The sequence below is a fragment of the Melanotaenia boesemani genome, chromosome 8, assembly GCF_017639745.1.
Source record: "Melanotaenia boesemani isolate fMelBoe1 chromosome 8, fMelBoe1.pri, whole genome shotgun sequence".
In the NCBI taxonomy this organism is placed as follows: Eukaryota; Metazoa; Chordata; class Actinopteri; order Atheriniformes; family Melanotaeniidae; genus Melanotaenia; species Melanotaenia boesemani.
Window position 1 is genome coordinate 3,415,550 of NC_055689.1, and position 17,505 is coordinate 3,433,054.

The 17,505-nt window shown below is 43.2% G+C and overlaps 1 protein-coding gene across 1 annotated transcript; it reads right to left on the reverse strand.

Moving 5' to 3' along the window:
• Window positions 1-735: 735 nt before the first annotated feature.
• On the reverse strand, window positions 736-15,157 carry LOC121645289 (potassium voltage-gated channel subfamily B member 2-like). Its single transcript, XM_041993722.1, has 2 exons — window positions 14,573-15,157; window positions 736-3,724 (listed from the first exon to the last, which is right to left on the reverse strand). The coding sequence occupies exons 1-2, from the start codon at window positions 15,155-15,157 to the stop codon at window positions 1,796-1,798; spliced, it is 2,514 nt and encodes an 837-aa protein (XP_041849656.1). The 3' UTR covers window positions 736-1,795.
• Window positions 15,158-17,505: the final 2,348 nt, after the last annotated feature.

Here is a 17,505-nt window from a genome sequence, read left to right on the forward strand (position 1 = left end):
GGGTCCCCCAAGGAGCACAGGGGTTCCCCAAGGCTTTTACCATTCAGAGCTATTGTGATTAAAAATTAAGACCATGCCCACACAGAGACAAGTTGAAGCTTATCTAAGTGTTTTTTTTTAATGATCTGGGCCTTTCATTTACATGGAACAGGCGTGCTGGGAAAAGTAAACTAAATGTTTTTTAACTTGGGCTAAACAGAAGGACAGGACTCAGCCAGAATACAGTATTTATGGTGAGGATGTTGCTTATGAAACATAAAACCGGGCATGGTTTCAGCACTGGGTGGGGCAAAGGGTCCACAGCTTTTTAGAATTTATATGAAAGGGGTCCTCAAAGAAAATAGGTTGGGAACCGCTGCAACAGAGGATCTGACTCGTTTCCCTTCACCTCCTGCAGAACACCTGCAGAGGGCGGTCTCTTTCTACCTCCCACATGTAGGCAGCACTTTGCACAGGAAGTCACTTTTCAGCTCTCTGCCAGATGCTCTGACCTAAAGTCTGTCCAGTTTAAAAAGTTCAGGAATCTCCTCCATCAGTATTTACAGAACTGATGGTGAATGAGCACTTCCTTGTGCTCTTTATTTTTTCACCTGATCTCATGTTAGTAGTTTGATACAGCTTTCTTACTAATTATAATAACCAGAGATCAAACACTGCCAAGCATGTGAAAAAAAGCCAGGACTCAAAGATTTTCATTTTGTCTACTTATCACAGTAAGTTATTTTTTCTTCTTCTTCTCCTTCTTCTTCTATTCAGACAATAATAATAGGATGTTGTAACATCCATGAACATTGTCTCTGGAGTAGGGAATCCCAAATGTGTGAGAGCATGTATGCCCCCTTGTCCCAGTCTATGGATTTGCTAGCCCGCTTCCTGATCTCGATTGCCTCCTTTATCCAACGTTTTAAAACTCTTAACTTAACCAGACCAAGTTCTGATAAAAAACATTTTGTGGCAAACAAGTCTCACAGAGACCAAACCAGAGTTGTGCTCGGGTGCTCGTCATCATCAGCTCTGATCATCCTGAGCCACAGTTTAACATATAAACATATAAAAGATGACTCGTCTTCCCTTAGTGGGGGGCTTCCCATGATCCACTAACCTGCTTTCATCACAGGTTCTGGTGCATAGAAAATGGAGAGATTATAAATTAAATAAAAGGTAAATAAAACTTAAAGACCCATATAATAAAGCATAGTTCAAGCACAAGGATAGATATGATGGCTCAGACAGACAAGTCTTCTTTGCTATTGCTATAGACTGAGGGACTTTCTTCATGATCTACAGAACAGAATAAGGACTGCTGCAGGTTTTTTCAAGTCTTGTAAAACACATTTTCAAAAGTTGCTCAGAGAAATATAAAAATAAAATTTCCTTCCACTGTCCGACTTTTCTTCGCACACCAAGTCATTATGACGAAGGGCTACTGGGGAGCAACAGGAAACCATAAATCCAACACAAAAACTGGTCATAACAGTAAAAACCCTCATTTTAGCCAAGGCTTTGTTTTCGCTTTGATCTGAGTCCTGAAAGACGAGTTTGACGTCCCAGCCGGATCTTCATCGAGCAGGTCTGAGATATTCAAACAGCATCCTTATCGGCGGGAAATTCTGAATTTATTTGAGTCGACACATGAGCCGTGACCTTTCTGGACGTCAGCAGTGAGATGAGGCCAAGGTCCTGTGGGATCAGTGGAAACAAGAATTCCTAACCAGTTTTTCTTGTTTCCATGGTGAGTAAAAGCTGCAATACCACACAAGGTCAGAGTCTCCTAAGATCCCATCCACATTCCCACTCACATGCTTGTTTCGCAGGGCGGTGTCAAGCTTCCATCCAGGACAATGTGGTTTTCCTGTGTTTCTCCACCCTGTTCTACCTCCTTACCTACCACATCATCTGCTCCTGCCCCCATGCCTACCAGCTCCTGTGTGCAGTTGAGCGGGCTAGCTTTAGCTGACAGTGGACTGGAAACGCTGCCTGAGCCAACAACAGACCTCTCCATGTGATTCCTCCCCTGGTGACTTAAGCCTGTGAGCTGCCCTTCACCTTCTAAGCTCCTGGCCAGTGAGCCTTCACCTCCCCCACAGGGGTTGCCAGGCTGCGGGGCAGAAGACGGTGATTGTGGGATTGTGAACAGAGACTTAGGATCAGGTGTTACAGAACTAGATGTAGAAAACCTGGACGCTGCATCATCAGGAAGTCCTGGATCTAGCTTGGCTGAGGTTGCCACTGGTGTGATTACTGCCATGAGAACATCATCCCGAGATCCGTCAAAGTCGATCTTACAGGTTTTCATCTTTTGGGAGCTGCTGTGATCAGAATTAGAGACGCTGCCAGAGGTTTTCCTGCCCTGCTTATCTCCACCTTCCTTGGGACTGGAAACAAACTCATACAAACCCTCTTTGATGATGGTTGTTGGCTGGACTCTGTCCTGATTCCTGTCCATGTTGCTGATCTGACTCAGATCCAGGGGAGGGGGAACACGTTGCTGCCGGACCCCAGACTGACCACCTGGCAGCAAGGAGCTTCTTTCTCCTCTATCTGAGGAAGTATCAGCCACATCGGAGATGGGAAACTTTGTGAGTGAAGGTTTGCAGGCTTGGACAGACGTCAACGTGTTCATCTCCATCTGCTCCTCTATCGTGTGTTTCCTCTGCTGCTGAGTGGGGGCCGTCCGGTTGTAGGCCTCTTCCAGTTTCTTTGCACTGAGATGCTGAGGAGTTGGCCTGTTAGATGAAGGCTTGGATCGTTCAGGTGAGCCCAACTGAGCGACCTCCAGGTAGTGCTGTGGCCTGGATGAGCTGCTCACCTCCACGTTGGAGTAGTGCTTGTGGTAGCTCCAACGACTAGGGGTCAGGTGATTGTCTACAGAACATTTATTTTCCTCTCTTTTCTCCACTAACACATCAGTGAGCTCCATGCTGCGAGCAAAGGCATCCTTCAGGTTGATAGAAACGATGCTTCCACTCCGCTTGGCTCTCTCCAGAGCTTCCCTCCTCTTGATGGCCTTCTCCTGACGCTTCTGTTCTCGGTAGAACTCAGAGAAGTTGTTGACGATGATGGGGATTGGAAGAGCAATAACCAACACACCTGCTATACAGCAGAGTCCTCCTACAATCTTACCCAGCAGGGTTTGTGGGTAAATGTCTCCATACCCAACGGTTGTCATAGTGATAGTGGCCCACCAGAAGGAGGCAGGGATGCTGGTGAATTTTGTGGCGTCCTCGTCTTTCTCAGCAAAGAACACCAAGCTGGAGAAGATCATGATGCCCATGGCTAAAAAGAGGATCAGCAAGCCCAGCTCGTTGTAGCTCCTTCGCAGAGTGAAGCCCAGAGACTGGAGTCCCGTGGAGTGCCTGGCCAGTTTTAGGATCCTCAGGATCCGCATGATTCGGAAGATCTGGACCACACGGCGCACGTTCTGAAACTGCATCACACTCTTGTTGGACTCCGTCAAGCAGAGGGTAATGTAATACGGCAGGATCGCCAGCAGATCGATGATGTTGAGTGGTGCCTTGATGAAGTCCCACTTGTTGGGGGCGGAGAGAAGGCGCAGAATGTACTCCATGGTGAACCAGGCAATGCAGACTGCCTCCACGTGGGCCAGGCTGGGGTTGTCATTGAACTGGCCAAATTCATCCACAACCTGGAGCTCTGGCAGAGTGTTGAGGGACAGAGATATGGTGGAGATGATGATGAACAAGATGGATATCATAGCCAGGATCTGGAAGACAAAGGCAGTACCATGGATCAGTGTGCTTTCTTTGCATCATGTCTCTAGCTACACAGCAGGGGTATCCAGCTCCGGTCCTCAAGGGCTGCAGTCCTGCAGATTTGAGATGTTTCCTGCTCCAACATACCTGATTCAAGGTAAATGTCTCTCCTCAACAGCTTGTTGTTAAGTGCTGCCCAAACATATTGATCCATTAATCTGATTCAGGTGTGCTGCAGCAGGAAACACCCAAAGCCTGCAAGGCTGCGGCCCTAAAGGACCAACTTTGGACACCCCAGGTATAGAGACAAACTGGATGTAAAGCTGACAGTTACTTCATGAGACCATCCAGTACAAGACCTTTGTGACAGTCTGTCAGATTTGATTCACATTTCTTTAACAGCTTTACCAGTTTGTTAAGTTCAAGAGACCAAATGACTATTGTCTAATAATAATCCAGTTAACATATTTGTTTTTGAACAAAACATCTTCTCATCAATTGGTTGAAGTTATATTTTGAATCCAAACTAATCAATTGACCGAGCACCGAAGGCACTGTGGATGCCTGTTGAAATGCTAACGTTTCTTTTTCGACTCAAGCACCAAAGATGGTCAATTTGGAATTGAAGCATGAACAGTCCCATCCTGAACACATTTGCACATGAGTACACAACCAAAGTCAGAGCGCCATCTAGTGACCTTGTGCGGTTTTCTGTGTTTTGTCAAGAATAAATTATCCTGATAAAGTTATTCTGATCACATCAGGGTTATTTTTTGTGAAATGAAACTTCCCAACATCATCCACAAATTTAAACTACTGTCAGGGGCTGAGCAGGCTTTAGATGGAAGGCAGTCACGTTGGACCGGAAGATTCTGTGTGGTTGAACAAACTCTTACAGAAAAAGTTAGCTTTAAATTTTAAATGAATGACGTTCATCATTATTCTGTAGTTATTTCAGTAAACTTGCAATTTGCAGCTCTGTTGGCTCAGAACTGGTCCAAGCAGATCTGAAACGTGACCGTTTGTTTTTCCACCCTCTTCACAGATAATTTATGGAGCTTTTTATTCTTGGCTTCTCTTCGTTCCTGCTTCTGAATAAAACCACAGAACAATGAGGCCGGTGCTGTAAGGAGGAGCTGCAGTGCTCTAGCAGAGTGAAGCCACGAGGGTTGGAGTTTTCTTGCTGCAGCCCGAGCTAGAACACCTCAGGATAATTGTAATAGGATTGTGCAGCTATCTATGGAAAGGATAGAGAGAGGTCAGAAGTGGTTACTCATTCTTTCCTCCCTGAACAGAAAAAATCACACTGGACACCTGAATAAACTATGCATGAAACTTTTAAAAACAGTTGCTTTTATGTTCATATTCCCTGATTTTGTTATTCATATTAACAGAAAAATGGAGGGATGCTTCCTGTTTTTTTTTTTTTTTCTTACAGCTGACAGTGACTGTATGTGGTATTTAAATAAAAAAAAAAAAACTCTGTACAGATTAACTGGTCACTTCCTCCTGAGCGTCCAGCAAACTGATTCCACTTCCTGGACAGAAGTACATACATGCCTTTTTTATAATCAGTAATATTCTATTATTATTATTATTATTATTATTATTATTATTATTATTATTATTATTATTATTATTAGTAGTAGTAGTAGTAGTAGTAGTAGTAGTAGTAGTAGTAGTAGTAGTAGTAGTAGTAGTAGTAGATGTAATTATTAAGACTTTATTGATCCCAGAATTGGGAACATTTATTTATTTATTTGCTTAAATCTAGTTTATGAAGAATTTCTAAATGACGAAGGAAACCATTCATTACATCCGCCTCTCTATAACCATGAAGTATGGAGGAGGTCCTGTCATGATTCAGAGTCCAACAACTTTGTTCATCCCTAGAGACAAATTCAGGCAATGATATGGACAGCTTTATCCTGGAATCCTGGACTTGAAGGTTAGGAATTTGGAAATTCTGTCATCTTCTAAAGGCAACAACGCTGGGATGAACACAGCTGTAAAATATAACACATCCAGAAAATCATGGATCCAGATCATTATCTGCATCCAGATCATTTCTGGTGTGTTTGGGGTAGCAGATGAAGAAACACTTCCCATCATCATCTTCATCATGATGATCCAGGAATGACCTGGATCTTTTGAACTTGATCCTGGTAGAATGAAGGACCTTCCGGCTGCTCGTGTCTCATCTCATTTAGCACTTTTTATTAAAGCATCTGATTATTCTGAACAATTATACACTGATGATCAAGTTCAGGGACGGATTTTGGTTCGGTGTCACGCTCATGGATACTTTGGCACGAGGGCAGGCTGGAGACTGAAGCAACAACCATCATATCACAGTTTACAGTCAGGAGTGCTTCCTGACCTGCTGCTGGATGGAAAAGTCTGTTCAGTTTTTCTTAAGATCTGTTTAACTGGGAGACGCTTCGCTGTCTCTGGTGACCACAGAGACTTTCTGTGAGGTCATGTGGCAGCTTGTCTCAACCACTTGCAGTGAGGTAGCATCCAGCCTACCAAGGTCATGGCAGGAAACTCTGGCTTTAATCTCTTACACAACGTGTAAGGGTTACTATGACGCTGCAGAGACAAGCAAGATGAAAACTGGGAGACAAAGAGATGAAGAGGTGAGAGGAAGATGAGCCAGAAGATGGAGAGAAAGTCAGGGAAAGATGGGGCGAAGGAAGCAAGAAGAGTGCAGGCATATTACAGCGTGGCCACCCTGCAGCGTCTTAATGGCTTAATGGCTGCCAAATGCTGTGACCTTGGCACCCAGGACAGATTTTAAAGAGTACCAGGAACACACAAGCTGCTTTAGAAGCTGTGCACAGAAGGAAGAATTAATTCAAGCCTAACATTTGAGATTCAGACCATCAGCAACACTTTGTCACTTTGTAAGAAGTGACTTTGTCCTGAACACATTTATTTGCCGTTAGACAGAAGAAACAGTCTGAATGGTCTAATCAGAGATGATCTAGGAAAAAAAAAAAAAAAAAAAAAAAAAAAGCTCTCTGACGCCTCATTTTGACTCTTATCCAAGACTGAAGATCGTCCTTGACATTCTGATCCGGGCACAGAAAGGCCAGCACAGAGGACCGCCTCCACGTTGGACCATGACTCTGTTCCTTTCTACATCTGATTCAGGGCCAGCATGAGCCACAGGATCTACACCGACTGGTGCACATCCATCACATTCTTTCACTGGATCTTGTACAGAAGCTCGTTTCTCCTGAAAGGCACACTACTGAACTTTGTCAGATTTTTTTTTTTTTTTTGTGATTTAGCGAGTCACCCTCCCTCCCAACAACATCTAGTCCATCATCATCTTCATCCTGTCTCTTCTCTGAGATCTGTTCAGCCAGTAAAAGTCAAGCTGATGCTGTGACTCTTGTCTTATCTCTGTCTCTTTTTTTCTTTCTTTCTTTTCCTCTGATAATGTCCTCTTGGGTTTTTCTGATGAATCACACATGCTGACATGCAAAACATATTGGCGACATTTCTGGTTCCCCCAATGACTTTATAAGTAGTGAGTATGTCACCATAAATGTTTTTGAACCTGTAAAGTCTTCGGAAGTACTCGATATTATTATGAGCCTTAAAAACTCCTCTCCCGGCCATGATGAAATTCCTGCCTCTTTGATTAAAAAGGTAGCTCATTTAATTATCGATCCCCTAACATTTATTTTTTCCATGTCTCTTGAATCAGGTACTATCCCTGAAGCCTTTTAAATTGCCGAGGTTATTCTGCTCTTTAAATCTGATGATACATCATATTCTCATCCTATATCCATACTGCTTTGTCTTTCTAAAGTTCTTGAAAAGTTAGTATATATTAGAATCATGAAACACCTAGAAAACAACAATATCTTGTTCGAACACCAATATGGATTTAGGAAGAAATATTCTACATACATGACTGTTAACACCTCAGAGAGAACATTACTGCTGCTCTGGAGAAAAATGAATATGCCCTAGGCATTTTTCTAGATTTATCAAAGACTTTTGATACGGTGAGTCATGAAATTTTGCTATCAAAAATGTTTTCGTATGGTTTTAAAAACAGGTTTCACAATGGATGCTATTTACTTAACTTTACTCAACTAAACTAATTTTTAAACAATCACAATGTGAAATTGAGTGACATTATGGGGAGAGTTGCTAATAAGCCGTTTGGGCTTCTTGACTCTTCCTTTTAAACATGTGTTTTTAACATGTTTCTTGTATTTATGTATATATGTGCAAATCACAATAAATCAAATCAAATGACGTTCAAAACAACCAGTGTGTTGATATCCAGTTGCTGGGTTGCGATGTGGTGTTGTGAAGGGAAAAGTTGTCGAAAAGTGATGCAGCATGTTGGAAAAAAGTGGTGAAGTGGTTTCTCATCCTCGGGACACTGCAGGAAGACGTCTCCAGGAATGAACATAATAAATGTCCCTGTGGCATCAGAACGAGTCAGAAAGTAACATAGTGGTGCTTTAAATAAGAATCATGACCTTCCAACATGGAGACACTTTTTCTTTTTTTCTAGAACATGAACAGATATATTCAAAGGTCAGAAAGTCAAAAATATAACTGGGCATGCACTAAAGTCCCAAACAGGAAGAGGAGACATCAGAGGAGGAGGATCTGTCCTGTCATTAGTCCTCTGATGGGCTGAAGACATCTGAAGAATCATTACAGAGATAAAGAACCAGAAAAAACTAGACTGTAGAAGTGGATAAAGTGACTTGGCATAGAAACCTGAAGCCGAATCGATAAGTTGAAGGTATTTGTGGAATTACAGGCATAGTGGTGGACAGCTGCTGTCTCAGCAGAAATCTCTAGTTATTTATAGGTCCATTATTTAAAGTCAGGTCACCGTGACATTCATCCATTTATATTCTCAGAAAACTACCCCTTTATTCTGACCAACAACACTGCAGGGAAACACTGTTTTTTACACCAGGTTTACATGTAGCACAGAGTTAAAGACCGCCTGATCAGCATCCAGAAGAAACCTGCTTCATACATGAGTCAGAATCCACAATGAGCTGTGAGGCCCAGAAGGAAACAGCAGGAATCACAGTACAAAAGGGTTTCAGTGGCTGATAGGGAGCTCACTGCATGGAAACACATGATTATCGGGCTGTTTTGGTCCCAGTTTTGCCTCTTCCTGACCTCGGACGGCATACGCCTGATTATCATGAGTCTTATGAGATTTTTCTGTACAATCATCATTTGGTCTGAGGTGTGTAACGAGCAATTCATCCCGTTAGTCTGCTCCAAAACGAGCCGTAGCCAAGAATCGCAAATATCGAACATGTTCAATATTTACGACCCGATATTTTCATATGTGTGAGGAAAGCCAACGACTCCTGAGTTGTGACTGCGTGGATGGTGACGTGGAATGTAGCCAATCAGAGAGCGAGTTGGCTGGAGAAAGAAGAAAGGAAGTAAATAAAATCTGTGTTCACGCCATCTCCAGTCTGTTACTTTTTTCAGTTCTGGCTTTTTCTGTTAACTATAGTGTGTGTGTGTGTGTGTGTGTTTTCCTCAGACTGGCAAACATGTGTGAATCTGATTTTACAGCTTTCATTGCCACCAAGAGAAAAGAAGAGGAGCTGAAAAACACTGAGAGGAGAGTCAGAACAAAGCCCAGGACGATGATGATGATGATGTATTGAAGGGTGGAAATGACCAGCATGGTCTAACTGGACCAGGCCGTCACATCCCACAGGTCACCATGAGGTAGAAGCTTTAACGCTGAATTAGAAAAGGAAATAACTGATTCTGAGCTGAGTGTTTATGGTTTTGGTCATTTTTGTCCCAAACATCAAATCTGTGCTGCCTCAGTAGTTTCTGTTTGTATCTCAGGCATTTTCTAACTTAATGAGGAGTTACCATGGTAATAAGAGAGTTGTTTACGACAGCATCAAACGGGCTGCATCCCATTATTCTGATGGATCAGTGTTGTTTTCCTGTTTGTAGTGAAAACAGAACATCAGACAGAATTCTCCTCACATTGGGCTGTGGGTGTTGTAATGTTCCTGTCAGACATCTCTAGCATTTCTGCAAACATGTTCTGGTGGAGATTCTGAGGTTGTAACGTTTTATTTCTCCACAAACATCCACATAGTGTACGGCCAAATACTGAGAATTCCTGCTGTTACTACAACCCGAGTTGAGAGGACAGGACAAGTGATGCCTGACACTGGAATCAGTCCCATGATCAGGCACAGGACTGGTTCCTCCGCCTGAAAAAACTTTCTCAGCATTAAAAACCTGCGCAGCAACCAGAACGCAGCTCACCTTCCTACAGGTGGTCTGTAGCTTCCAGCTTCCTGTCTGCAGCTTTACATCTCATAAGGCTTCCTGTTCAGGAAAGCCCTGAAACTTCAGCTGATTGATGATATTCATGTTGATTCTGACCTCTTCAATCTATCGTTCATCTCAGCCTGCATTAAAGACATGAGCAGCACTGAGACCACTTTCAGTAGGATTTACGATAAAAAGACAGAACAGAGGATTAGTGTAACTGTTTCAAAGAGAAGCGAAGGTAAGAAAATAATCACACTGATCCACCTGCTGGAGGTCACTGAGAGACAAGCCGTCTCCACAGAAACAAACGCCACAGTCCAACAAAAAACTGATGGACAGCAAAAATGGTAAGAAGACCCAGAACCAGCCCAGGACCAGACCCTGGACCAGACCCAGGTCCAGACCCTGGAGCAGACCCAGGACCAGACCCAGTCCATCACCGGTCAACTAAGATAAAATGAGACAAACAACCTCTCACACAGTAAAACCTGTAAGAATCCAGTTCTGAGTGATCAGATCCCCCTCAGCTGAACTTCAGTGCACGGATATGAAGTCAGGACCGGTCCAACAATCCCGTTTTAACTCCAGACCAAGTCAAAGCACAGACCTCTGAACATCTGAGCTCTGTGAAGTTCTACTTGCAAGGAGACATTTAAAAACAACCAGTCATTAGTCAGAGACGTCGCCATGGCAACATCACACCGACATTTCCAGTCAAAGCAAGTCAAGTTTTAAATGGACGATATTCAAGGACCATGATCACGATGATTCCAGGTTCAACTGCTTCAAAGCTGGTCTCAGCTGCTTTTTCTGCCCTGTTTCATGTTTAAGCTGCTCATCACATCAGTTAAATAACTTGTTGCAGCCTAAAGATAATCACCCATGCAGTAATTATCCAACAGAGGCTCATACTTGTTAGCTTAGTTAGCTGCAGGTGGCCAAGCCGTTAAGTTTCTGAACGAGCTTCCATGTTGGATGGATTTAAAATCCAGAAGTATTTTAGTTTTAGTTGAATGAAGAACACATTTCATTCATATATCCACACCCTGAATGTTGTTCCTTTATCTGTTTCTGTGACATACAGCACAGGAGAGAGTGGAGGCAGGTTAGATGAAGAGCATCTGAAGCAGAACTCCGGCTGTTCTCAGGCCTCCTGGTTTAAACATAAGCCGGAAAATGGCAGAGATCTGACATAAAGCTAATTCCATTTTCATGCATTCTTTCATACTTGAGGGTGAATGGACATTTCAACTATTTAAATGCACAAAAAATTATTTCCATGGAAATAAATTATAATAAACACCCAGAGAAGAAGGAAAAACCTGCATTTCTTTATGCAAATAAAAGAGAAATGAAAACAGAGAATAAAGCAACTTCCAGCTTCTGATGAGAATTATCACCAGAGATCACATTTGTCCAGGTTTATCTTCTCTTCATCGGCTCTCTGTTAAATCCAGAATAGAATTTAAAATGAAAGATTTCCAGCGTTTCAGATTTTCCCAGTTTCCGTCCTTTATTTGAATCCTGGTTCTAACCAATCAGATGGCCTCTGATCAATGACGTAAAACCTGAAGACTGCAGAAAGAACACGGACATGACGGCAGAAACATCCAGAAGACCTTTTCCATCCATTCCATCTCTTCTAACCTCATTTGTGAACTTTTGCTGTTGTTGAAATTTTAAAACTTTGTTTTTAAACTCAACTGCATGTGACTTTGGTCAGAACTAAAGATGAAACGTTTCCCTTGAAGAAGCATAAAATTAAACCAGTAATCATAAAATCTCAGGCTGTGATTGACCAATGAGAGCGTGCTTCTCTGGGCTCTGATTGGATGGATCCTCCAGACCAGCCGAGCATCATTTCTATCATCATAAAAACAAAAAATACAAAAGATTTATTTCCCAACATTTTGATGTCACATGTATCAATAAATAAAATGACGTAACTGATCACTGGAAAATGTCATTTAATTTCATTTAAGCTTCCGGAGGTTCATGGCAACGTGAAAAAATACTAGGCCTAATATACTTATTAATTTCAGATGACTGAGGGAAAAAGCTACTTTCCAGTCTAACATTCTTCTTGCTGTCACTGTCCTGAGCCACTCACACTTCCTTCCTGCAGGTCAGTCAGTGGCCAGGACAGACTATGCAACATTTAGTCTATTTGCAGCAGCAGCAGTCCGGCTAAGAGCTCAGAGCAGATTAAGGTGCACTCCTAACTCGTGCACAGTGTATATGTGTGCCTCAGGAAAAGCCTGGCTGCAGCTCTGTGTGTAAACTGACTACAGGAACAGAAGCCAGCATCAGTATAACTGCTCTGACTCTCTGAAGATGACTTAATCTGTTTGATAAGAGCCTAAAACCGCATGATCCAGGTTTTGTGATGCCCTGCTGACCAGATCCCAAATTACAGAAGCTGCTTCACTCCAATCTCAACATTTAACTCATCGCAGTGAAAATCTGAAACAACGAGCTGTTTCAGACAGAACTGAAGCATGAGTGTGTGGTGTATTTTCTAAATGGAAAGGTAAAACTTCTTCTCTAATCAGCTGTCGCACTGAGCTGCTGACATCACCAGGAAGTGGCCCTCCTATTGGCTAGAGTCTGAGCGGGCTGAGGGCTGCAGCAGTGACAAGCAGTGCATGTTCAGAGAGATTTAAGCCGCTTCGCTTCTGCTGACACTACAGTTCCAGCCCGCTTACATGGCCGTCTAAAGGCCAGCACCGGCCGGCAGGAGTATTTATACAGACAGCAGATCTCTGGATCCTGAAGAAATACCACACCTTCTTACAAACATCAGCAGAAATCAGAATCCACCACATTACACGGACTGTTTGGTGATGCTGTTGGTCACATCAGCCATAAACTCTGATTCTCTGAGACAAAGAACAAAGCTGACACTGGGGGATTGTCCACATGGTCCCCAGCTGCTCTCTGCAGAGCAACAAACAACAACAAAAGCACCTCAAGTGTCTCTGAGTCACATGATGCTGCTGATGTAAACACAACAAGAGAAGCAGCGCAGACGGATACAAAGCAACGCCGTCCACTGGAGGGTCACACAGCATACCATATACTGGTGTAATCAGATACTGGGAATAAAAGATTCAGTATCTGATTCACTGTTAATTTCACACATCTCCCAGAAAAACAATGGGAAGGAACCCTTATCTAAACTGGGACGGGTAAATCCCTGTAAGAACTAAACAACCATTTCAATCAAGAGATTAAATAAATGTCATAGTGACCTTTAAAAACACCAACACGTTTCAGCCCACTGGCCTTGACCACGGAGCCAAACAGAGTCTTAAGAGTGGAACTCCACCAAGTTTTTTAAAGTTAATTAATTTTCTAAATGTCTAAATATAACAAATTAATGTTTAGTCGTTTATAAATGTCTAACCAAAAATAAATGTCTAAAAAATTTATTTCCTTAAAAAAATGTAAAGGGAATAAATAAATTTCTAAAAAGAAACAAAGATAAATAAAATAAATTCATGTCTAAAATAAAAAATAAATAAATCAACCTGACTTGCCTCAGCTAGAATCATGTAAACAACCATGCGGTGGGGAAGGTCCTGAAACTTCGTTTTCATCTCTGCTGTTTTGTGCTCAGAGCTGATCATCAGCGTCCTGTTGCTCGGGTAACCGTAGGCTGATCATCAGGGTCCTGTTGCTGTGGTAACCGTATCATGGAAACGTCTGAACACTGAGCTGGTTTAAGCCAAGCTGGAAGTTTTCCGGCGCTGGAATATTACTGCTCTCGTCTTCAGGTCATTCGATAGAAAGTGACAGACGTGCAGTGCTGTTATTCGTAAGTTTGGATTTTCTGCAGCAAACAGCTTATCTGTTACAAAAACACATCATTGTCTCCGATTTGTTTATCAGTGTGTGGATGCAGAAGAAATGTGCTGCATGAGTTCCTTCCGATGGACCACAAGCACAAAACTAACACAATAAAAACAAAACACTTGGTCTGTTTTTGCATTCAGTGGTGGATCCGGAGAGAGAAGGATGACTTGGTTAGGGCCACACGGCTCTTTATCTGATCTTTTCTATCAGCCTTTAAACAGAACCGATCTGCTGTGTTTCCACTGTTTCTGAGACTAACAAGAAAACTGGAGAAACGTGGAGGAACCAGAATCCAGTACCAGGAGGAGTTTTCCTCTCAGCCTGAGGAGAGTCACTGTTTACATCCTAAACCAGGAGTCTGCAGTGTCCACTAATAAACGACATTTTTACCACCTGTCTACCCACTCCCCCGCCTCACCATCTCTTGAACCACTTCTTTAAGCATGTTAGCACCTCTTACCTCTCCTTACTGAAACAGCTTTTTCTTTTTGCTCATCTCCAGCTCGGTACTGTTGAGAAAATGTTTGTTCTAGTAATGATATATTTTTGTTGTATGTAAATCAAGCATATGATGAGCCAGGATGGTGAACAAAAAAGCAGAACGACGCTATTTTTCTCCTTTCTCCTGCCCTGAACCAAAGGGTCAGGAAGCTGAACCTGGAATTCCCCCTCATCCGTGTGCGTGCTGTTACCTTTGCAGCCACAGAGGAGCTGGGTTTCTCCAGAAGATCCCAGAGCTGTTGGCGTTTGTCAGGACAGCATCCCTGGTCCTCCTCCTCTCCCTCTTTCTCCCTCAGCGTCTCCGCCTCCCTCCTCAGCTCCTCGTTCATCTGCTCCTTCTTCTGGTGGTAGCGCGCCTGGCAGCAGGACTCCAGGTAGATCTCGTCGATGCCCCAGTAGTCCAGCTCCTGGCCAAAGGACAGGGCGCACATCTCCTCCATCATGTGCAGCTTCCCTGTTCGGTAGAAGTTCAGGATGGAGGAGAAGGCCACGGGGTGCCGGTCGAAGAAGTACTCGTTCTCAGAGAGGCTGTAGTCGTCGCAGATCTCCAGCAGGGACTCGTGGGTGTTGCAGTCTCTGAGCCGGCCCAGCCGGGTCCGGGGCAGCCGGTCCAGCGTTCTCCACAGCACCTCATGAGATAGACCCCCCACGTTGAGCTGGACCCGCCGGGACCGGGCTTTGGTGCGGATGATGTCAATCGGCTCAGGGGGGAGGGCGGGGGCAGCGGTGGGGCGGGAGGGGGCTTTGGGAGTGCTGAAGTTGACTCTGTCCGTCATGTCTGGTCCGTCGGTGGCGCTGCCTCGCTGTGGCTCGGTACGTGTGTGTGTATGTGTGTGTGAAACTGGTCCGGATCAACCTGATGATGGTGGGGGCGGGTTCGGTCTGGGGAAGGTCTCCCAGGTCCACCAAGCTCACCTGGATCTGCTCAGGGTGATACAGTCCTGGTGAGATCCATGGCTGGAAAAACAGAGAAGTCTGATCAGAGTCACCTACATCAAGTCATCCTGTCACACTGGACCAGAATCTGGACCACAAGCAGGACCAGAGCCTGAACCAGAACCTGGAACCAGGAGCCAGTTCCAGAAGAAGTATTTTCTTCCTCTCCTGATGCACACAGTTGTTCTGATGATGAACCCAGTTTTTACAGGTCTCTCTAAATTCAGCTGCAACTAATCCAGAACGCTGCTGCTCCTGTTCCCACAAAGACTGGAAGAGTTCTCACATTGTGTCACTGGTTCTGGTCCAGAATATAGATCTGATCTGCATGAGATCATCTGGGTCAAGTCCTGCTTTCTAAGAGTTTAAACTAAATGTTTAGTTTTTCTGCTCCTCATATCTGGAACAAACTAACAGAAAACCTGAAGTCTGATCCAAACCTGGAGAGTCCTGGAAAACCTGAAGTCTGATCCAAACCTGGAGAGCCCTGGAAAACCTGAAGTCTGATCCAAACCTGAAGAGTTCTGGAAAACCTGAAGTCTGATCCAAACCTGAAGAGTTCTGGAAAACCTGAAGTCTGATCCAAACCTGAGCTCTGGTGAATCAGGTCTGAAAACGTCTCATTTTTCTCTTTGGATCTCTTTTCTTGAACATGTTTAAAGCCTGTTTTCATGACTGAATGTTTCCTCGTGAACGGACCACTGAGCTGACTGATGGATGAAAGGCTGAACGATTTCATCTGTACAAATAAATTTGCCTAAAACGAGTCTAGAAAACAGAGACTGAGACGGCTTCTGTTGCTGTGCATGAATCAGTGTTTCTACACACTGAAAATATTAGCTTGTTAATTAAAAATACTTTTTCTGAGTATTTTCCAAATATTGAACTCATACAAACTTTGTTGGAACAGATTATGAAATAATAATTAAAAATTAACTAGACTTTTTGTAATTAACATAAAAAGACTGTGCATGAAGCTGTATTAATGACAAAAGTTGTGTTTGCAGGAAAAGGCGTCCTGGCAGATTAGCTGTACAGATTAGTCCTTCCTTTGATCTCTCCTCACATCGCTTCACCGCTATCCATCCAAGTATCAGGAACACTGGCCAAGTTGCTGAAAATAAAACAGATTATATTCCTAAATTTCTCTAAATTTGTTGTTCTTGTCACCCAAAAAAAAATCTTGTTTTTTTATGAGAACAAAGTTGTATAATGTAATCAGTTATTTAATCAGGCTGATTAAGAACAACTTGTACGACAAATATCGGCTTCAACTGTACTCATGTCATTTACTGGATTGTGTAATCTTCTTCCAACATGTTCTTCTTCCAAAGAGAGGGCCAGCAGATGCAGTCAGAATTTAGTACTTTATTCTTTTTGTTTGTTTAACAATTTTAAAACTTTTTCTGGAACAATAACCATGACCTTTCTCTCAACCTAATTTGTGCGCAATTAAGAGAGAGTTTATGGAAGGAGTCGGGGAGAGGAACAGGATGTGACTCCTGAAGTCTGAGACTCAGTAAAAGCTGAGATAAGTTTTTCCATCACTGCGTCAGATGTGAACCTCCTTTCTCCTGTAAAGTCTTGCGTTGCATTAGAAGTCCTCTGACTGCATACCTTTATCTGATTGTGTAATGCTGCACAAATCCCAGCAGCAGCATTAGGCTTCGTCTTTCCTGGCTCAGGTCTGCCTTAGTTAATTATAGACCGTCTATCTCCTCCTGGGACATTCATAGGACACATGGCTACGTCAGGAACCAAGCTCACACCTCACCATTAAAAAGCTGTCCTCGTCAACCCTCCAACTTCCTGGAAACAAACATTAGAATAAATATTCTGTGTTTCATGGACAGTCTACCCCGGCACTGAAAGGTTTATTTATTAGCTGTCATCAAAAATGAGACAGAACCAGAACCCACCCTGGATCTTGTCTCCTGGTTCTGTATGGAAGCATATAAAATGGGTTGGATCCTGGATGGAGAACCAGAAGTAAAAGTCCAAGAACTCCCTTTCCATCAGGTTCCCGTTAATCTCCTGATGGAAAGGAGCTCTCAGGTCAGAATCACGGGTTGAGGTCGAGTCCTCTGACTCACCCTTAGCCCGCGGTTCTGACCCAATCCACATCAGAAAAAAAGAACAAAAAGAACCTCATTTATAATCAAACAAAGGAACAAATGTGCGTTTCGGT